The following is a 23032-nucleotide window of genomic DNA, read 5'->3' as shown; positions in this document are numbered from 1 at the left end:
CTCTTATCCCATGACAACTTAATTTATGTAAGAGCCTTTGGTGAGGGACCTTGTCAAAGGCTTTCTGGAAATCTAAGTACACTATGTCCACTGGATCCCCCTTGTCCACATGTTTGTTGACCCCCTCAAAGAACTCTAATAGATTAGTAAGACATGATCTCCCGTTACAGAAACCATGTTGACTTTTGCGCAACAATTTATGTTCTTCTATGTGTCTGACAATTTTATTCTTTACTATTGTTTCAACTAATTTGCCTGGTACTGACGTTAGACTTACCGGTCTGCAATTGCCAGGATCACCTCTAGAGCCCTTCTTAAATATTGGTGTTACATTAGCTATCTTCCAGTCATTGGGTACAGTAGCTGATTTAAAGGACAGATTACAAACCATAGTTAGTAGTTCCACAATTTCACATTTGAGTTCTTTTAGAACTCTTGGGTGAATGCCATCTGGTCCCGGTGACTTGTTACTGTTAAGTTTCTCAATTAATTCCAAAATCTCCTCTAGTGACAGTTCACTTTGTGACAACTCCTCAGATTTGTCACCTACAAAAGACGGCTCAGGTTTGGGAATCTCCCTAACATTCTCAGCCGTGAAGACTGAAGCAAATAATTTGTTTAGTTTCTCCACGATGACTTTATTGTCTTTAAGTGCTCCTTTTGTATCTTGTATCTTGATCCACTGGTTGTTTAGCAGGCTTCCGGCTTCTGATGTACTTAAAAAAAAAAAAAAGTTGTTAGCTAGCCAAAACCTTAAAAGCTAATGTTCTTCAAACTCCTTTTTGGCTTTTCTTATTACATTTTTACATTTAATTTGGCAGTGTTTATGCTCCTTTCTATTTACCTCACTAGGATTTGACTTCCACTTTTTAAAAGATGCCTTTTTATCTCTCACTGCTTCTTTTGCATGGTTGTTAAGCCACCATGGCTCTTTTTAGTTCTTTTACTGTGTTTTTTAATTTGGGGTATACATTGAAGTTGAGCCTCTATTATGGTGTCTTTGAAAAGTGTCTATGCAGCTTACAGGGATTTCACTCTAGTCACTGTACCTTTTAATTTCTGTTTAACTAACCTCCTCATTTTTGCATAGGTCCCCTTCTGAAATTAAATGTTGAGGTGTTCTTCCCACCACAGGAATGTTGTTTATATTATGGTCATTATTTCCAAGCGGTCCTGTTATAGTTACTCCTTGGAGCAGATCCTGCGCTCCACTCAGGACTAGATCGAGAGTTGCCTCTCCCCTTGTGGGTTCCTGTACCAGCTGCTCCAAGAAACGGTCATTTAAAGTATTGAGAAATTTTGTCCTGAGGCGACATGTACCCAGTCAATATGGAGATAATTGAAATTCCCCACTATTATTGAGTTTTTTATTTTGATAGCCTCTCTAATCTCCCTTTTGCATTTCATCGTCACTATCACTGTGCTGGTCAGGTGATCGGTAATCGATCCCAACTGTTATATTCTTATTAGAGCATGGAATTACTATCCATAGAGATTCTGTGGAACATGTGGATTCATTTAAGGTTTTTATTTAATTGATTCTACCTTTACTTTCACATATAGTGCCTCTTCCCCCTCCCCACCTCTATGCCCTCTTCTGTCCTTCCGATATATTTTGTACCCTGGAATGATTGTGTCCCATTGATTTGTCCTCACTCCACTAGGTTTCTGTGATGCTTATTATATCAATATCCTTCTTTAACACGAGGCACTCTAGTTCACCCATCTTATTATTTAGACTTCTAGCATTTGTGTACAAGCACTTTAAAAACTTGTCACTGTTTATTTGTCAGTCCTTTTCTGATGTGTCAGATTCTTTATGTGAATGTTTCTCATCTGATCTGGCCCATACTTTATCCTCTTTCATCCCCTCCTCCTGACTAAAACCTAGAGAATCTCTATCAATAGACTCTCCTCTAAGAGAAGTCTCTGTCCAATCCACGTGCGCCTCTGCAGCAATCGGCTTTCCCCCATCTTAGTTTAAAAACTGCTCTGCAACCTTTTTAATGTCAAGTGCCAGCAGTCTGGATCCATTTTGGTTTAGGTGGAGCCCATCCTTCCTGTACAGGCTCCCCCATCCCAAAAGTTTTCCCGGTTCCTAATAAATCTAAACCCCTCCTCTCTACACCATCACTCATCCACACATTGAGACTCTGAAGCTCTGCCTGCCTACCCGGCCCTGCGTGTGGAACTGGTAGCATTGCTGAGAATGCTCCCATAGAGCTCCTGGATTTCAGTCTCTTTCCTAGCAGCCTAAATTTGGCCTCCAGGACGTCTCTCCTACCCTTCCCTATGTCATTGGTACCTACCTGTACCACGGCCACCGGCTCCTCCCCAGCACTACACATAAGACTATCTAGATGCCTTTGTCTCTAGGACCACCTCTTCTTAGTTCATTCTGGCCCAGAGGGACATTCTCAACCAAACTAGAGCCACTGGAAATTATCCTGCATTTTCATACAAGGTTTGAATGCCTGAGCCTGGGATGACTCAACAGAACAGGCCCGCACTCTTTTCTGCACAAGAACTTGTGGTCCAGTTACACTGCGAATTCCGGGGTGTTCTGCTCTGGCTTTTGGTTCAGCCCACTCCAAAGACAAAGTCTGTTTGCAGAATCCAGAAATCCATCTAGATCCAGGGTTTGCATTTTGAACAACCCCAAGTCTGTGTTGTTAGGAGCTAAGGTTTTTGCATCGGGGATGTCTCTCACAAGAGATACACTTAATGCACCATACTCAACCTGCCAAAGGTAGTGACCCCAGTTTGCCAGCTCTTTGGACCAAGACTGCAGCCCTGCATGAGTCCCTCTTTTGGACTGTTCATTCTGCACTCAGGAAGTGTGATTGCAGCCTGTGTAGACATATCTGAGCTAGCTAGATCAAAGCCTGCTTGTGTAACAGGAGCAGCGAAGCCATGGCAGTAGGGGCTGCAGCTGCTAGAGTATGGACCCAGGGTCTTGGATGGGTGTGGCTAACCCAGGCAACTCCCCCACTACCTCTGCGCTGCTGAGGCTTCACTGCGATTGCTACTCCGGCTAGCTTTGATCTACACGGGCTGCAATCGCATCACGTGACTGCAGCGTATGCTATATGTCTCTAGGTATCTTTCAGCCACTGAACTCCACTTGTCTTCTGTTTCTCCCCCTTTTTGTTCCCAGAGACATTCTGACACTAGTTGCCTTCAATAAATGTGCCATCTGAGAACTAGAGAGAAGAAACAAATAGTAAAAAGCCAAAGAACAGAAGTTAAACATCTCCTCTAGGTGCAGGCTGTGGAAAAACTTCTCCTAGGCAAGTTATGAAACTTAAGTTACAAAGATTAAAGGTTGGCACCAGGAACTAACCTCTATCCTAGCAGCATTCACTAGCTTTCTCAGCACACCGTGAGGAGTCTAAACGCTGCTTGTTTCATGGCTTGTCCTTCATTAAGTAGCACCCCAGAGCAAATCATTACTTTTCTATGTCGGGTTTACTGATAGCTAGTGGAACATTTTCACCATGATCCCCAAGTGTTAGATCATTTTCTTGGTCTCTTTCACCAACCCAATTCAGAGCACTCTAGTTCCTGCCTGCTGTGTGTTAGTAGTAACTAAACAATTGGGAGGGTCCATTTCTCGCCTAGGAGCTAATGTGCCTTTTTCCTCCCACACTAGTGCTACCGAAGTTTGAAGTTGTGGTCAATGCACCAAAAAGTGTCTCAGTCCTGAATCCTGATTTGACAGTGAAAGTTTGTGGTGTGTAAGTATCTGATACAGTGCTGCAGAGAGACTGGGGGCAGGGTGAGACCTTGCCAGAGAGACTGACAAGAAGGCAGACTCATCAGCATGCGGGGGGGAGGGGGGGTGTTGAGAGATGGAGGTGGAGGAGGACAAAGCAATCAGGCCATTGACTTTGGGGATAGCGGCCTCCATTTATTTGTGTTCCTCTGACTTGTGGGTGGATGGGAATTTTATTGTTTACACAGGTGTATGGTGGGTTGTACACATTATCTGCTTCCTTATGGGCCCCCTGGGATGGGCTCATCCCTGCCCAAAGATTATTTTAGGAGTAGGCTCTGCTAAGCCAGCCAGCAGCATGGAGTTAAAGCCCAGCAAGGGATTCAGTATCCAAGCAGGGCATGGGTCCCTGAGCTGATTCTATTCAGTGTAGCTGAGAACAGTTGGGCTCAGTCCTTTAAAGGGGCTAAGTAACTCTTACACAAGGAGATTATTATGTCAAATCTAAAGGTGAAATCCTGGCCCGACCGTCATCAAAGGGAGTTGATTTGCCTTCCTCTGCCTCAGAGGGTCAGTTTCATCCCAAGACATCAGTGGACTTACCCCAGGGAGAAATTGGGGCCCCAAATGTTGGTAGCAATGACTTTAAAATATGAAGCTTAAAAAGTAGGGGTAGGGTTAAGATCACATTTAAACTTCCCCAAAGCTCAGGGAGTTGCTCAGATCCTGGGTTTGGCTCAGACCTGTCTCCATGGCAAAACAGATGTAACTGTCACCAAAGCATTTAGAGTGGATGGCCCAAAGGCCTGGACAACAGTATACCCATCTTCTGTAGTTTTAGGGAATAGATTAGAGCATGGGGAGCTTTAGAGTTGGTCTGTGGGAAATTGCACTGCACTGTAGAAGAGAATCAAGTGTCTGTAAAACAGAGATGGGCAAACTATGGCCAGCGGGCCACATCCGGCCTGCGAGCCTGTCCTGCCCAGCCCCTGAGCTCCTGGTCAGGGAGGCTAGCCCCCGGCCCCTCCCCCGTAGCCACGCCGGAAGCGCGGCTTGTGCCCGGCCATCTCGAAGGCTTTCCAATAAGCCTGTCCTGCCACTCTAAGCGGCATGGTAAGGGGGTAGGGGGAGTGTTGAATAAGGGGCAGGAGATCCCAGGGGGCAGTCAGGGGACAGGGGGCAGTTGGATGGGGCGGAGGTTTGGGGGAGGGGCAGTCAGGAGACAGGGAGCGGGGGTGGGGATAGGGAGCAGTGTGGTTGGATAAGGGGTGGGGTCCTGGCGGGGGCAGTTAGGGACAGGGGGTCCTGGGAGGAGGCGGTCAGGGGACAAGGAGTGGGGGTGAGGTTGGATGGGTTGGGGGTCCTGGGGGGGCCTGTCAGGGGGTGTGGATGGGGTCAGGGCAGTCAGGGAACAAGGAACAGGGTGGGTTCGATAGGGGGTGGGGTCCCGGGAGGGGTCAGTCAGGGGACAAGGAACAGGGCGGGTTGGATGAGTCGGAGGTTCTGAGGGGGGCATTCAGGGGGCAGGAAGTGGGAGGGGGCGGATAGGGGGCAGAGGCCAGGCTGTTTGAGGAGGCACAGCCTTCCCTATCTGGCCCTCCATACCATTTCACAACCCCAATGTGGCCCTTGGGCCAAAAAGTTTCCCCCCCCCGGCTGTAAAACAATGTTTACTAATGTGGGGGATGCTAAACTAGTTTAGGGGGGACCCATAGGGCAGAGGTCTGGATCAGCATGGCCAGAGAAAGATCCTGAACCCCCAGTCCATGTCCCCCACACTCTGCAACATGCTGCTGAGTCTGCAAGTCAAATGGCAAGTAGCTCTTTGACAGCCAGCCATTTTCCTTTCCTGCTCTGGTTGTGGTCCTGGCTGGGTAGAGCCTGGCAAAATATCTCCGTCTGAACTTTTTCCTAGTAAAACATGCCAATTCAAAGACACCAAAACATTTTGTGAATTCATGTCAGTTTTGCAGAATTGTTTCAAATGGACCCAAACTCCCCCCCCCCCCCCCGCCACTTCACTCAAAGATATGAAAAAATTAAAACTTTTTTTGACACTTTGGAAATGAAACATTTCTATTTTTTTATTCAAAACAATGTTTTGTTTAGAAATTTCCTTTTATTTTTTTAAAATGTTAGTAAATTCTTGAAATTGAAACAATTTTTTTGTTGACTTTTTAATTGCCAGAAAAAAAGTGAAAATTTTCATTGTCCGTTCTACCAAATGCAGATTTCTGCCCCCCCCGCCCCTTTCTTTTGGAATGACCAGCAAACCCAAAAATCCCTTATTCACCCAGCTCCACTCACATGAATGTGGCAACAGGCTAATGCAGCAGCTCTAACATCTCTTCTTTGCTGGTGTGGCACGCGGCTCAACCTCAGGTGGCATCAAGTTGAGGCATCTAGTGAGGAAGGGAAGGAGCTGCTGGGGGACTGCAGAGAAAAGAGGGGAGCTGGCAATAAACAGTGAAAGCGAAGAATATGTTAAATACAGTGAAAAGGAAAAAAGGCAAGATGAAAAGGAGAAATGAGACAGAGAACAGGCAGAACAGAGGAATGAAGATGGCAGATGCCTGGGGACATGGAGGGGAAGGGCTGCATCATGGAAAGGTTGGGAATCGCTGCTCTAAGAGCAACTCGGAGGCCCCTTCATGGGGCACAGATTGCCCTGTTTAAGGAAATGACAGGGTGTTTCATTAGGACAAATGAGTATGGGGCAATGGAGATACTGAGGAAGAAACTCAGCTGCAATGTCCTCAGACAATGAGAGGTGTCACCAGGGTACAGAGGTTGGCATGAAAATGCATATCATTGCTGCTCACAAGTAATTAACCTTTCTGGAGTAGTCAGTAATCTAGACAGAAAGCACACAACATTACTCCCATCGCCGGGTTCTCAGGCCTGGTGTGGGTCCAGGGTCTGTAGCTGTCCGTTCGCTCAGGTCAGCCTCTTAAGCCCCAATTCACTGTTGTGTTTTCTCCTCCACTAGGTACACCTATGGCCAACCTGTCGAGGGGAGAGTCCAACTCAGTGTGTGCAGGGATTTCAGTTTGTATGGGAACTGCAAGAGAGACCCACTTTGTCAGTCTGTTACCAAAGACGTATGATGCACAACAGCTATTTAGAAAAGATTCCCATCCTTCTGTCTTCCTTCATGCCTCCCTCTCCTTTTCTTCTCTCCTTTCTCCCCTTCATTCCTCCCTTCTAATGCAGGGCGCACAGGACTGAGACTCAGGAGACCTGGGTTCTCATCCCTGCTCTGCCACTGGCTGGCTGGGTGACCTTGGGCAAGTCACTTCACATCTCTATGCCTCAGTTTCCCCATCCATAAGGTGGGGATAATGATACTGGTCTCCTTTGTAAGCTGCTTTGAGATCTATGGAAAAAAGCGCCAGAGATGATCTTTATATTATTATCTTTGCCTCCTCTCCCCAATCCCCTCTTTATCTTTGAACATAAATTGTATTTTAACTAGTTTTGACCCTTTTCCCCTATATTGTGAGAGGGGTGTGGGTCCTTTGGGTGGGCAGATAGCTTTGGGGTAGAATCACAGAGCATTTCCCCAATATATTTGGGGCTGATGGGGGTCCTTGGTACATGGAAGTTCCTGGCTAAATATCTATCTAATCTAAAGTGCCAATATCTATAGGGCTCCAGGCACCATAGGAACTAGCCATAACCTAGATAAAAGTACTTCCAGAATCAGAGAGGAAATATCCTTCATCGAAATAATATTGGGGATGGTTGTGTGCACCAGTTAAACATTGAATAATAGCTTCCATGCAGTATTAGAATCCGTCTCATGAGGAGAAGGGATGTTGACCAAGACACTGGGTTCTCTCCAGCTCTTGGAAAAGACCATAAGATTCCTTCCCTTCAGGAAGACTGAGAGCTGCTCTCAACCTCTCCCTGAAAAGACAGGACCTTTAACACAGCACGGTCTGCCACCCTGCATTGCTGTCCTGCAGTGTTAACACGCAGTGCCTTCCTCAATACAGGGCAGAATGGCAGGGAGTTTGTTTAAAGTCTAGTGGGCAGACTCCAACAGTGCAGTGTTTCCCGGCATTGGGCATAGCCCCAGAGAGTCAGCAATGGATATGTGACCAAGTCTTAGTGAGGAATCTGTTCCCAGCTTCCGCTGACCAAGAGACCTACCAGCTAAGCCAGGCACAAGTATGTCATAATGGTCTTTTGTATGAATACTCTACTGTTATCTTTGCTCAAGGGAGTAAGCCAGCACCCTCTTTGCCCCCTTTGGCAAGAGGATCTCCAGTTCTCCTGACCCTGCACAGAACTGGGCTCTTTCCCTGCTCACTGACTGTTTCCTTCCCTTCTCAGTTGGGAAAGGATGGCTGCGTCTCCCAGGTCTTCAGCTCCAAGATCTTTGAGCTTAATCGTTCGGGGTACCAGATGAACCTTGATGTGAAAGCAGTCGTGACAGAGAAAGGAACAGGTAACACCTTCCAATCAGTCAGAGACTGGGGTACAGTGATGGAAAAGGGTGTTGGAGAGAGAGACTGCTCTGTGAGTCAAAGCTTTGGCTGCCCAGCACAAGGTTCAATTCCCAGAGAAAATCCATTTTATAAATACAGTGGCAAACTATCTCCAAGGCAAACATTTAATTGGTTCATTTGTCTCTATTTAAACCATGTTAAATTCAAGAGTAATTAATGTCTCATCTTCACCCTGGCCCTGTCTTGCAGGTGTGCAGCTTACAGGCTCTGCCTACATTTCCATAACCCAGGTGCTGGGCAGTGTGCGGTTTGAGAACATGGACCAATCCTACAAAAGGGGAATTCCTTACTTTGGACAGGTAGGCCAGTAGCTAGGGACCCTCTAGGACAAACTACTGTATCCTGGGTGATAGAAGGGGTCTGTGAGGTAGGGGAGTTGCGTATTGGGGTCCAGCAATGTGACCAAAAGTCTTTCACCAAAGGAGGTTTTCTTCCGCAAAGCTTCACTCTTTCTATTTAGACTGCACAGTTTAGAACAAAAGAATTATTTTCTTAAACAACATTTGTCCATCCTTGGCTACAACTCAGTTCTTCAGCTAGTCAATAGGGACCTCTGATTACCCATGAGTTTACTGCCTTTGTTCTGACGTCTTGTCTATGTTGAGGGGAAATGTTTTGTGTTTAAAAAAAGGGTAACTAACCATGATTTTAACTGCATGATCAATGTGATTTAAGTCCCCACCCCCACCCCACAGGTTTGGCTATGGCCAGTTAACTGGAGCTAATTGAAGCTTTTTTATTTTTATTTTTTTAATGTTGGAAAACAACAGGTTTTGTTTTAATTCACCAAAAAATGCATTTATTTATTTATTTTGGACAAAAAAAACTTCACTTAGCAATTTTTCATCTCAATTGTTCATTTTGTTCTGGTGGGGAAAATGCCCCATCTTTACAATTCTGTTTTCTTCAACTAGAAGAAGGAAGCGGGGAATAAAGTAAGATACTATTGGGGAAAAATAATTATTTGCTCTTTTTTTAATTTTTTTTTCACTGGCACAGGGTCAGTATATGACCACAGAGCAACTTTTGCCCAACCTAGGGCTCAGACCCATGGTCACAGGAACCTGCAGGACTGGACGGTCCGAGCCCATGTTAAGCTGGGACCTCAGGTCTGAGCCCTATTGCTTTCCTGGGGGCATGCAGCCCCTGCTTGACTCAGATTCTGGAAGTCCTCCAGATGTATCCCAGAGTTCCAGGCAGCAGAGGAGCAGCACTGCAGGCAGCCAGCGTGGCTGCTGGAAGTGCTATTACTACCTGTCCGAGTGTGCTCCCCCTTCCTGCTCCGGTTCCTCCTCGCTGCTTGCAGAGCTTGCCCCAAGCAGGGAGCAGAACTGACGGCGGGAGGCAGCTTCCAGCTGCCGGGATGTTGGGGGTCATCTCTTCCTGAGCTGTGAACCCTGCCACTCCCCATCCTTGCAGGGCAGCATTTGGTCCTCACTTTGCTCTCTGGCCCTTGCTCCTAGGCCCCCCTGGAGCTGTGTGTACTGGGCAGAATGTACTGTGAGGGTGGTGAGTGGTAGACAGCCCCAAAGTCTCCCCATAGCCAGAGCCGGATTAAGATATATTGGGGGCCCTGGGCAAAAAGAACATTTGGGGGACCCCCCACATATCCCCGTGCCATGGGGCCCCGCTCCTCCCCTTCTCCCAAGGCTCCACCCCCTGGCCTGCCATAGGCCAGGCCATGGTAAGGGCTGCCCACAGAGCCTGCACTGCAGTGGGGAGCCTGGGACAGGGGCTGTTCTTGGGTCCTGTGGTCCCCCACCCAGGGCAGGTAGAGGGTCAGGGGCTCCCCACAGCTGCCCAGGCTCCCTGGGTGGTTTTTATTATAGCCTAGGACAGTGGTTCCCAAACTATGGGGTGCACTGCCTTAGGGGGGCACAGAAGAACATTCAGGTGGAGGGTGCACTTGGATATTTGTTTCTGGGGGTAGGGTTGTATGGGATGGAAAACAAACACAGGCAAAACATACATGTCCATATTCAAATGGATTAGGAACTGAACATTGGTCTTCTACCTCTCTGAGACCATGACATTCCATTTTCCTTTAGGTCAAACTGGTAAATGAGGATGACTTACCCATCGCAAATGAGGTTGTCCAGCTGTTCCTCAATGAAAAGAATGTGGGCAACTACACCACGGATGGGAATGGCACTGTTCAGCTTTCAATTGACACTTCTGAAATGTTCAATCCTCAGTTTAGCCTGAGGGTAAGTACCTGAAGAGCTAGTGGGGAAGGGTTGTATTCCCATGAGAGGCACTGTGTTGGGGAGAGGGCGTGCTACTCTTCACCTGTTGGCTAGAACCCGTGTCCAAAGAGGATCATAGAATATCAGGTAGGAAGGGACCTCAGGAGGTCATCTAGTCCAACCCCCTGTTAAAAGCAGGACCAATCCCCAACAGTTGGGATGGGATGAAGATTGTATTCTGGTGATGGACTGTGCTTTCTCTGGCTCCTTTCATGCCCCAATGATCACAAAGCACCTTCTAAAGCAGTGAGTTATTATCATTGCAATAACTGAGATATTTAAAAGTAAATACAGCAGCTTTTGTGTGCTCTGCAATATCTCAAGCATTAGCTGACTTTGGTAAGAGAGGACATGGTGACCAGGAGCCGTGAGGCAAACTGTTGGGATGGGAAGAAAAAAGGGAATTGATTGATTTGATTTAGACTTTTTTACCTTTTCTTTTTTTCTTTTTCTTTGTATCTTGTCTACAAAATGATTGTGACTTTCACAGGTTTGTTTTCCTTTTGGCACATCTCTGCTTTTTCTGTCACCTCTCTCCAGGTTGCTAGAGATGGTCTGCTGTCACTCACACTACCTGGGCAGTTAGCTTTAGATAAAATGCCTTATCAATGGCTTGTGAATTTCAGTCTCTTATTTGTGGCCGTGACTTGCTGTTTCCACTGCCTCCCCAGTGAAACATCCGTTTGTTCTTTTCTCCCCTTCCCCTTTTCTTGTCAGGCAATATATAAAACCAACGACAACTGCAACGCTGTTGGTTGGTTGGTACCCTACTATCCTGAGGCCTATTACTCTGTCCAGCGCTTCTACTCCCGGACTAACAGCTTTGTGAAAATCAAGTTGGAGCCGGGGGAGCTGAGCTGTGGCCAGCAGAGGTCAATCACAGTGTACTATGTCCTGAACAAAAACGGGTATGGGAAGATCACTAGTGTGAAATTCTACTATGTGGTAAGTGTCAGGTGGCCTCTCTGCGCCCGTAAAAGTACTCAGTCTGGGATTGGCCCAGCAAAACCCCAAGTACCGATATCTCAAGTGATTGATCTACTTGGTTATGGATAGCAGAGATGCTTTCTAGGCTGAACTCTTCCTTGATTCACATTGCTGCACAAACTGGCAAACAGGACTACAAAAGTAGGGACAGGACTGGGGTGGTTTGGCAGGACGGTGTCTGTGTGTGGGGGAATCTGACCTATCTACCCTTGGACATGCTATACCTGACTTCATATTGAGCCAAAGAGTTAAAACAATCCTAATTGCAAACGTTCTGTTATCTGACTGGGTTGTCCCCCCGCCCCCCTTCCCTCCTGTCTCCCATCTCATGGTGTCTTTCTGTGCACAGGTGATGGTGAAGGGCAAGATTGTCCTCAGTGGCAAACAGCAAGTCAACACCAGTGGAGGTAAGTATGGTTTTTGATGCAAAGATAATGAGAATTAGGGAACGCAGCAGAGCTTCTGGGATCTGTGCAGCAGGCAGGACTAGCACAGCACCTCTCCCCACGTGTGTGTGTGTGTGTGTGTGTGTGTGTGTGCGGTGCAGTCAGGCTGGTAATCACCACCTAGAAGAACCCTGTTGAATTAAGGATGGCTGCCCAACCCATCAAACTCTCCACAGAGGCAGTAGGAGAAAGCAGCCTATGTCAGCCCTGGGGAGGTAATGGCCTGTGGAGGTCCTCCCAGAAGAAAACTGGAGCAAATGGATTTCCCAAAGAGATGCAGAGTGTGGCTAAGGGAATAAGGAAATAGCACATATCTTGTGAGATGTCTGCCATTGGGATGTTGGATCTGAATTCTGATCTGGAATCTGACTGGATTTTGGATATGCTTTCAAACTCTAATTTTAACTTTGGTGGAATCTGGATCTGAATCCAAACCCACCACCACATCAGTCCATCTCCACAGTATTTCCTCGCTATACCATCTTAACCCCCTTACCATTTTACATACATGCCAGCTAGGATGGCGGCTTCTAGAACAGTTCTCTGTGATTTTTCTTTTGACTTGTCCCTTTCTCCCAGCATCTCTAAAAGGTACTTTCTCCATCCCACTCACTGTCAGTGAGAAGCTGGCTCCTGCTGCTCGGATGCTGGTCTACACCGTGCACCCTGCCAGGGAGCTAGTGGCCGACAGTACCAGATTCCAGATTGAGAAGTGCTTCAAGAACAAGGTGAGTGAACGTAAGATGTTTCTATGACTGTATATTTTTTTTCTCCTACAGGAGACCTTTATTTCTCCCCCCCCCCCCCCAAATCTCTGCTCCAGTCTTACCCTCTCATTCCCTATGCTGTTTCTGGTCTTCTCTTACTGTGCCATTCATCTCCTTTTCCTCTCAGCCTCATACCTTTGCTATACTGCCCCACCCTGCTTACACCTGGCTCTCATTTCCTGCCCCCCCCCCAAGTGGCCATTCCTTCTTAAAATCCACTTCTTCAAGGAATCCTTCCTAAACAGATCGGCATTTCTCTGTCCTCAACTCTTGTTTATCCAATAGTCAATTCTTCAAGGTAGGGAACATGTGTTACTCTGTTGGATAAATCCCAAGGTACTCAGTATATTTTAATGCCATGATATATTTCTATGTAGTTATAGCTGGGTGAATATTTTTCAGCAAATAGTACATTTGCCAAAAAAAAAATGCATTTTTCAGAGCACTGACGTTATTTGTGAATTCAGGTTGAATTTGGTGAATAGTTTTTTGACTAGAAACAAAAATTTCGGAAGCATCAAAATGGTACGTATGTTTTTAATTAGATTCATTCGGAAATGTTTTGAGTTGACATTCAAAACATTTCATTTGACTCCCTCAGATTGTTTGTTTTTTTTTGTTTGTTTGTTTGTTTCAGTGAGGGGAAAAAACAAATCTGTTTTTGTTGAAAACTAATTAATTTTTTTCATTGTTCGGTTCAGCCACCAAACCAAAAAAATCAGTGATTCCCTCAGCTGAGAGAGAGAGAGAGAGAGAGATTTACTTCACCTGGGAATTTATTGGGGAGTAGAGTTTTAAAATGGCTGTGATAATTCTAATTATAGATCAGTTTGGATGTTATAAACTTTCACAGCTCATCTGTGGTTTTTTTGTTTGTTTTTTTTTTTTTTTTTTTTTTCAGAATTTCAGTTTAAAGGAAAGTGTAGTGCAGTGATATTTACACATTAGGGCCAAATTGTGTTTTATCTTACATTGCTTCTGATGTGAGTTACACTTAATTCATCCCAGTATAAATGAGAGAACAATTTGGCTAATAAGATTTTGTTTGCAATTCTAATTATAGTGTGATTTTTAATACAGGAAATTTCCTGCTGGACTACATTACCTAAAGTCCATAAACTGAAGCTGGGTATGTCTATTCTTGGAGGAAAAAAATAAAGCCGTGGTTTGTTTGCAGCAGACACAAGGTGTTTATTGCAGATACATAAATAAATCCCATGGGAATACAATATAGAACAGGTTTCAGAGTAGCAGCCGTGTTAGTCTGTATTCGCAAAAAGAAAAGGAGGACTTGTGGCACCTTAGAGACTAACCAATTTATTTGAGCATAAGCTTTCGTGAGCTACAGCTCACTTCATCGGATGCATGCAGTGGAAAATACAGTGGGGACATTTATATACATAGAGAACATGAAACAATGGGTGTTACCATACAGCACTGTAACTGCTGGTAATATCTCACCTTAAGTGATCACTCTCGTTACAGTGTGTATGATAACACCCATTGTTTCATGTTCTGTATGTATATGTCCCTCTGTATTTTCCACTGAATGCATCCAATGAAGTGATCTGTAGCTCACAAAAGCTTATGCTCAAATAAATTTATTAGTCTCTAAGGTGCCACAAGTACTCCTTTTCTTTTTGCGAATATAGAACAGTAAGTGCTTACATTAGGGGAGGCAAAGGTGTGTTTACATTATTCCTCTAACTACTCTGGCTTTCCAGGGCTCTTGTCCTGAAGACGTTTTTTTTAAAAAAGAAAGTGGCAAGAGGTACGAGTTGGGATACGCTGGATGGCAGGCACTGTGTGGATTGCCAGAGATGTAGAGAAGAACACACAGGAGCCTTTGCAGGGCCTTCATGGTCACATCTGGCCCTGGGACAGGGACTCCTAGGAGATTCTGTCTGATGAGGAGGCCTTCATCCTGCAGGGAGAAGAATGAGGTTGTGGCAATGGGTAGAGGCCCATCCATCTTGCCACAGGACCTATACTCACACACAGCAGTCCCTTGAGGGGCAGAATTTAACCCATCTGACACCTCTGCTCAATTCCAGGTCCGGCTGCAGTTCTCCAAGAAGCAGGGGCTCCCAGCCTCTAATGTCAGCCTCCACCTTGAAGCTTCAGCCAACTCCCACTGCGCCCTCCGGGCTGTGGATGAGAGCGTGCTCCTCCTGAGGCCTGAGCGAGAGCTGTCTGCTGAGACTGTAAGTCCTCAAGTCCTCTACCCAGCACTGTCCAGGCTAATGTGCTGCTTCCTTTCAAATTCACTTGGCTCCTATCTCTCCTCACTCTTCTCCCATCCCCTGCAGCTCTGCTGCCTTCATCCCCATGCCTGGTCTTTCCTAGTTCTGTGGTTTGATCCCTTATTTCTCTCCCCTGTAAAAACACTCTATAAGAGGCAAAAGACCACACCATCCCCTCGTGGGCAGAGCCTCCTGCTCCCTCCCTCCTCCACCGGCCACTCTGGGAAACATATTAAAGAATATTTAAGTAAGTTATATTCAAGATGGCAGGACCTGATGAAATTCATCCTAGGGTATTGAAGAAACTAACTGAAACAATCTTAGAACCATTAGCAATTATCTTTGAGAACTCATGGAGGACAGAGAAGGACCCAGAGGACTGGAGAAAGGCAAATATAGTACTTATCTTTACAAAGGGGAACAAAGAGGACCTGGGAAATTATACTTTGATACTTGGAAAGATACTGGAACAAATTATTAAACAATCGGTTTGTAACCATCTAGAGGATGATAGGTTTATAAGGAATAGCCAGCATGGATTTGCTAAGAACAAATCAACCTAATTTACTACTTTGACAAGGTCCCTGGCCTACTGGATGGGGGGGAAGCAGTAGATGTGATATAGCTTACTTTTACCAAAACTTTTGACAAGTCCTACATGACATTCTTATAAGCAAACTAGGGAAATGTGATCTAAATGAAATTACTATAAAGTGAGTGTACAACTGGTTTGAAAGACATCTAAAGGATTAGTTATCAATGATTTGCTGTCAAACTGGGAGGGGGTATGCAGAGGGGTCCCACAGAGGTTATCCCTGGCTCAAGTATTAGTCAATATTTTCATTAATGACTTGGATAATGGAGTGTTTTTAAGCTTATAAAATTTGCGGATGACACCAAACTGGGAGAGGTTGCAAGCACTTTGGAGGACAGGATTAGAATTCAAAACAATATTGACAAATTAGAGAAGTGGCTTGAAATCAGGAAGCTGAAATTCAATAAAGACAAGTACAAAGCACTTCAGTTAGGAAGGAAATATCAAATGCACAACTACAAAATGGGGAACAACTGGCTAGGTGGTCGTACTGCTGAAAAGGATCTGGAGGTTATCGCTGATCGCAAATTGAGTATCAGTCAACACTGTGATGTAGCTGCGAAAAAGGCTAATATCATTCTGAGGTGTATTAACAGGAGTTTTGTATGCAAGATACAGGAGGTAAATGTCTCGCTCTACTCAGCAATTGTGAGTCCTCAGCTGGAATACTGTGTCCAAATCTGGAGAGGGAAAACAATGATACAAGGTTTAGAAAACCTGACTGATGAGGAAAGGTTAAATAAACTGGGCATGTTTAGTGTTGAGAAAAGAAGACTGAGAGGGGACCTGACAACAGTCTTCTGATACGTTAAGGGGACTGTTATAAAGAGGATGAGGATCAATTGTTCTCCATGTCCAGTGAAGGTAAGCCAAGAAGTAATGGTCTCAACATGCAGCAAGGGAGACTTAGGTTAGATATTAAGAAAAAAAAAATCTAACAATAAGGGGAGTTAAGCTCTGGAACAGGCTTCCAAGGGAGGTTGTGGAATCCCCATTACTGGAAGTTTTTAAGAACAAGTTGAACAAACACCTGCCAGGGATGGTCTAGATTTACTTGGCCCTGCCCCAGCACAAGAAATGGACTAGATGACCTCCTGAGGTCTGTTCCAGCCCAACATTTCTATGATTCTACAATTCTACGTCAGATTGTCTCTGCCTCTACCTGCCCTCCCAGTGCATGTCCCCTCCCTCCTGCTAAGCTGCAGCCTGAGCAGCAGAAGGTGGAGGCAGATCACGCTATGGCAGTGATCTTCACTATTGTTGAAGTGGGGGCCACTTTGGCAAAAAACCTTCAGTGTGAGAGCTACATCAACTACTAAATTAACAGATTGCTTACTACTCCTTAATGATGTAATGTTACAGAGCCACTCGTGTAACTGAAACAAAGTCTACTTGTGCAATAAAACGATACTCCTTTTATAAAATAATAAGCAGGAAAATATATGGAATTAAAAAGGCACCTATATGAGTAAACTTTTTAAGAGCAAAATAATGCAAAACTTACTTTAAAAATGGAATGAGCGAAAGCATGCCTGTTCCTCTTTGACTTTGTTCATGCAGTATTTGTAATCTGTCATCACAATCCTAGTAAGGCAGTCCAAATGTTCATTGGTCAATTTGTTCCTCTGTTTTCTTTTCACCTCTTGGGCTGGAGGTGCGGGCTCTGGGGTGGGGCTGGGGCAGAGGGTTTTGGGGTGTGGGAGGGGGCTCAGGGCTGGGGCAGAGTGTTGGGATGTAGGGGCGGGGGGTGAGGGCTTTGGCTGGAGGTGCAGGTGGGGCCAGGGCTGAGGAGTTTGGGGTGCAGGCAGGTTGCCCCGGTGCTGGGGCCAAAGGCCCCCTCCCCTCAGCCCTCCCCCCCGCCGGCAGCAGCTAGCTCTGGGGGAAGGGACCTCTCTCTCCCTGTCAGCAGGCAGCATGGAGTTCTGGGGGAAGGGGCCCTCTCTCCCCTGTGCCAGCAGGCAGCATGGAGCTCTGGGGGAAGGGGCCTCTCGCTCACCTCTGGCAGCAATGAGCTCCAGGGCCAGGGGAGAGGCCCACAGAAGCCCTGCAAGCCTCAACTTGCTCCCCTCCCCAGTTTCTGCCCACCCCCTACCTCTCTCCTCTCCATGTCCCTGCTGTGTGGCCCTTTAGAGCTGCTGCATGGCTATTTATAGCCTGCATTGTGGCCGCACAGCTTAGAGGGAATTTAGTGGGCCGCACTTAGTGTCGATGGGAGCCACCACTGGCTCAGGGGCCTTGCAGTGAAGAACACTGCACTATGGGCAGGAGCGAGGCTCCCAGTAGCAGGGAGAAAGTAAGAGCCAATCAAGGCTTGCTCTAGGCAAGAGTCTCAGCCTCCCCACCATCAGGAACCCTCTTGCCGCAACAACTATTAATCACCCCCTTCTGAACTTTAGGAACCACCCAGGTAGGAAGGTGTGTAATGTGTTAGGATTAGGCAGTGCTCTAAGAGTTAACAAAGAAACTTTCTGGAGGCTGCAATGGAGGATCATGAGCCAGCAGTTTGACAGTCCTAATACAGGCCAATATTGCCTGGGGGCCTGTGCTCCTTCCTGGACACCACACATCACAACAGAGCAAGGTAGACTGAAGAGTTCAGGAGAGGATGAGGCAAAGGATGAGAGACCCAGACTGGTATCCCACCCCTAGCAGCAGCCATTACCTGGTGCATGTCCCTCTACAGATCTCTCCCCACATACAGGGTCTGTGTTTGTTTCCCCTCTCACAGGTGTACAACCTACTTCCCTTGCAAGAGTTATATGGTTATTACTTCAACGGGCTGAACCTGGAAGATGACAGCAAAGAGCCATGTGTCCCGGCTGACAACATCTTTCACAATGGCTTGTATTACATGCCTGTGTCCTCTGACTTCGCCCCAGATGTCTATCAATATTTCAAGGCAAGCATGCTGGAATTTCTTTAAATTAGCCCACAATGAACTGTCACCTGGTTAGCAATGGAAGAGGAGAGCAGGGAAGGGGGTGGGGGTGATGAAGGTGAAATGTAAGTGCCCTCCCTGGTTTTCTCCCTTGCAAATCATGAAATGCAGCTGGCACCTGGTGTCGGGTATATAACTTCTTCCGCTGACATGTCCTCCTGCACTTAGTCTTATTGGTAGGCAAAGCAGTTTGAGTGCTGAAGTAGAGCTGGTCAGGAATTTTTCGATGAAACTCTTTTTCATTAGAAAATGCCAATTTGTAAAACTGAAACTTTTCAGCGGAAAGGGTTGGTTTTGACAAAACTGTTGTCAGTAAGATTTATCAGGTCCAGGATGGAATTTCTGGTCAAAACCAGAAAGAGAGGCCCACCTCAGAGTAGCCAATAGTCCAGTGGTTACAGCGCCCATCTGAAGTGTAGAAGATGCACCTTGAAGTCCATGTTCTGCCTGATTCAGAGGAGGGTCTGGAACCTACGTCTGCATATACCCACTGAGTGCTCCGACCACGAGGCTGTTGGCCATTTATAGGAAGAGTTTCTCCTGTTGAAGCTGTTTCACTTAGTCTAAGTGATTTAAATATTCATTGCACCAGAAAGAGAGAGAGACTGACACTGATTCAGAGCCCTGACTCAAGCCCAGGTTTCCCACATCCCAGGGGAGGACGCTAACCCCTAAGCTGTTGGGGATTCTGGAATGGAGTTCTTTCTCTCGTTTTTTTTTTTCACACAAAAAACCTTTGAAATATGTTAGTTTTGTCCCATTGTGGAATGGGAAGAATTTTGAAACCTTGAAAGGTTTTGCCCCCAGCTCTATTATGAAGTCTGTAGTCTGGGGCGGGGGATAGGGCCAGAGTCAATCCTGCACTGTGGTGCAATCTTATTTCCTGCTGTCATATATCCAGCCTCCCCTTGGAGCAGCTGAGCCTCACAACATGTCCTCCAGTAACAGAGGGGTGAGATGAGATGGCTCAATTTATTTTCTAGCTGTAGACTCCGATTTTTTTTTTTATCTGAGAGGCAGTGGACAGGTCTCCCAAGGGAAGTGATTGAAACCCAGTTGGATTTCCTAATATACAGTAAGGAAGAGTCGTACACTGGCCCTCAGGTAAAGGGCTAGATGGGCCGTGATAGATCTCTTGCATCTCTGGATGCTGAAGTGAGGCCCCTTTCAGAGCTCCATTAATGTAGTTCCTGACTGTACAGCAGGTGTCGCTGTCGTACATTAGAGATTCAGCACCAAATTCCTCTGTCCTGAGTGTTGTGTGTTTGTAGTGCACACTCTGAATGAATTCCTTTGGCATATTCTGCATCTCTAACGTGCGTGGAACTCCCATTGACATTGGCACAGAAAATGCCATAGAGACCCACAGGGGAGAAGAGAGAGAAGCTGGCCCTAGGATGGGGCAGTGGGAGAAATAGTGCCACTAAGAAGAGCCTGGAGTTTAGATGGGCACTGTTCACTTGTGGTATTATCCACTCTCTTGTAACTAGAAGGCTGTGGATGGGGAAGGAGGGCAGAGTGGAATAAAGCTGTACTAGGAAGCAGAGGTGGTTGATGTACTTTTCATTTTGATTTTGAAGGAGATGGGCATGAAGGTTTTTACCAACTCTCGGCTGCGGCAGCCCGTGGTGTGTGGAAGTGTCAGACCACGCCCTGATTTCCTTGGCCGTCCTGGCTTTGGTGGAAGTTTGTCCACACCTATGACTACTGCCAAATTGTCAGGTAATAGCGGGTGGCAGAAAAAAAGATGAGGTTGTTTTCTTCCTACATGGATCTGTGAGATTAGGAACGCTTGTGGGGAGAAGGGGCACTGTGTGGAGTGGACGTACAAGCCTGTGTGCATGTTAGCAGTCACAGATACACACAGCTCTACCTGAAATCCCAGTCCAGTGTGGAACCAAAGCGTACAGGGTTTCAGGTAATGCCAGTGGAAGCCTGTCAACTCTAAGCCACTGCTTCCAATCCAGCCTGAGAGCAGACACTTCGGGGGATGTAATACAGACGTGTTGGACCGGCTGGCTCTTGGTTCTAGTATGAGCAGTTTGTACTGAGAGGCAGCACGGCACTGGGATTAGGGCACAGAGCTGAGAGTCAGGAGATCTGGCATCACGTTATGGGGTGCAAACGACACTAGTGAGACATTGATCTGCCCTGTACCTCTGGGTGCCTAAAAGTGCTCTGCTGCCGTGGTTTCCCTGTCTGGATGCTCCCAGCTAGCAGACAAGCATGCACTGGGTGTCTGTGTGTTGAGCAAACCTGGTTCAGCAGCCTACTTGTTATACTACAGCCAGACTCTGGTATCCACCAGCCTTGGTTACTACTAGCCAAGTGACCACAGCACATCCCCAGTCCCGAATTTCCTCAAAAACATGTGCTCTGAAGTGACCAGCCCTCTGCTGGACTACTCAGAGATATAATAAGGTTTGTTTCTTCCTTTAAAGAGACAGTACTAAGAGCTTGCCACATTAGCTGGAGTTAACAATTACTTCAGTTCAGACACGGCATGGGGCTGGCTTAAATTAAAACAAGTTTATTAACAACTGGACGTGGGTTAAGTGATGCCAAGTAAAAGAAATAAACGTAGAGATGGCTACAAGCAAATGATAGTGAAAACATGAACCTAAAAGTCTAAATCTTATCTAACAAGGCACGGTCTTTGTTTAAGATGATTTCACCCACCAACTACTCTTAGTCCAGCTCGGTTGATTGTCTCTCAGTCAGGACCTTCCATAGAAGTACAAGGTGCTGGTTTCCCCTGTCTTTTTAGGTCTAAGATAAATATGAAGTCTCTTTCTGTCCCTTATATTCTCCAAGAATTGTCTCTGTTCTCAAAGTTAGGAAGGTGTATTCAGTCTCCTGTGTCTCCCTGGGATGCAGGAGCCATGATAATTCTCCGTCTCTCAAATTCAAGCTCAAGACAGCTCCTGCTGGTTTGCTTGATAGTTGTGTTCATGGCTAATATTTAAGTTGAGGTAAACACATATTCCTTGGTCTAGGGCAGATCTGTTTATCACCTTTACCTAGGCTAGGCTGTTTTCTTACACGTCTTCTAGTAACATTATACAGATTCAATTCATAATTTCACAAATAAGTTTAACACCTGCATTTTACAATGATATAAATGACCAGTGTGCTATTACTTTTCAAAAAGAAAAGGAGGACTTGTGGCACCTTAGAGACTAACCAATTTATTTGAGCATGAGCTTTCGTGAGCTACAGCTCACTTCATCGGATGCATATCTCCTGCTGGCAATAGCTCATCCAAACTGACCACTCTCCCCACAATGTGGATTGTCATGCACATTGTGGGGAGAGTGGTCAGTTGGGATGAGCTATTGCCAGCAGGAGATATGCATCCGATGAAGTGAGCTGTAGCTCACGAAAGCTCATGCTCAAATAAATTGGTTAGTCTCTAAGGTGCCACAAGTACTCCTTTTCTTTTTGCGAATACAGACTAACACGGCTGTTACTCTGAAACCTGTCATTACTTTTCAAGTGATACCTTATAAGATATATTTTGAACAAACATCATTGCAGTAGTGTGAATTGCAGAGTGTGAATTCAGGGGCGTTTAGGGTCCCACCTGGGTTTTACTTCCAGTTTTTCCATTAAGAAAAGGAGCACTTGTGGCACCTTAGAGACTAACCAATTTATTTGAGCATAAGCTTCCGTGAGCTACAGCTCACTTCATCGGATGCATACTGTGGAAAGTGTAGAAGATCTTTTAATATACACACAAAGCATGAAAAAATACCTCCTCCCACCCCACTCTCCTGCTGGTAATAGCTTATCTAAAGTGATCACTCTCCTTACAATGTGTATGATAATCAAGTTGGGCCATTTCCATCATACACATTGTAAGGAGAGTGATCACTTTAGATAAGCTATTACCAGCAGGAGAGTGGGGTGGGAGGAGGTATTTTTTCATGCTTTGTGTGTATATAAAAAGATCTTCTACACTTTCCACAGTATGCATCCGATGAAGTGAGCTGTAGCTCACGAAAGCTTATGCTCAAATAAATTGGTTAGTCTCTAAGGTGCCACAAGTACTCCTTTTTCTTTTTGCGAATACAGACTAACACGGTTGTTACTCTGAAACCAGTTTTTCCATTGATTCCCTGGGTGACCATGGACAAGTCAAACAGCCTCCTTTGTGTCTGTCAAATTGGGTTTGCAATACATACTTCATGGAAGTGTTGTAGGGACTGGTTAATGTATGTGCAGAGATCTGTAGTCCTCAGATAGAAGGGGCTACATAAATGCAAAGGCTTACCACGTTGTCCAAAGGTACTCCCATCTCTAAAGCTGGTTGGTAATTTTTCAATTAAACCATTTGTGAAACAGGTTCAGATTCAACAGATCTCCTGACTTGAAAACAACGTTGAAATGAAACATTTTGAAATTGTCAAAATGTTTCATTTAATTGTTTTTTTTTTTAAATCTGTTTTTTCCCAATTTGAAATTACTTTCTGTTTGCAAAATTTAAGATAGGTGTACTGAAAAAGGAGAAAAAAGGGTCAAAACCGAAATGAGACATTTTGCAATTATTTAAATGAATCGTTTCAGTTGAACTGGAAACAT

At 45.7% G+C, this 23032-nt stretch overlaps 1 protein-coding gene across 3 annotated transcripts in view; it reads left to right on the top strand.

Moving 5' to 3' along the window:
- The window catches only part of LOC102939253 (ovostatin), a 55974-nt gene that overhangs the window by 9663 nt on the left and 23279 nt on the right, over positions 1-23032 (top strand). For all 3 annotated transcript variants that reach the window (XM_043551163.1, XM_043551210.1, XM_037894412.2), the window contains 11 exons: positions 3653-3737; positions 6705-6816; positions 8054-8168; positions 8419-8528; positions 10278-10436; positions 11193-11420; positions 11812-11869; positions 12488-12636; positions 14730-14879; positions 18242-18412; positions 20032-20173. In XM_043551163.1, the coding sequence (XP_043407098.1) occupies positions 3653-3737; positions 6705-6816; positions 8054-8168; positions 8419-8528; positions 10278-10436; positions 11193-11420; positions 11812-11869; positions 12488-12636; positions 14730-14879; positions 18242-18412; positions 20032-20173 (1479 nt within the window). The remainder of the gene's footprint in view (positions 1-3652; positions 3738-6704; positions 6817-8053; positions 8169-8418; positions 8529-10277; positions 10437-11192; positions 11421-11811; positions 11870-12487; positions 12637-14729; positions 14880-18241; positions 18413-20031; positions 20174-23032) is intronic.

This window comes from Chelonia mydas, chromosome 1 (genome assembly GCF_015237465.2).
Source record: "Chelonia mydas isolate rCheMyd1 chromosome 1, rCheMyd1.pri.v2, whole genome shotgun sequence".
In the NCBI taxonomy this organism is placed as follows: domain Eukaryota; kingdom Metazoa; phylum Chordata; order Testudines; family Cheloniidae; genus Chelonia; species Chelonia mydas.
Note: the sequence above shows the minus strand (reverse complement) of the source record. Positions and strands in the feature narration are given on the sequence as shown.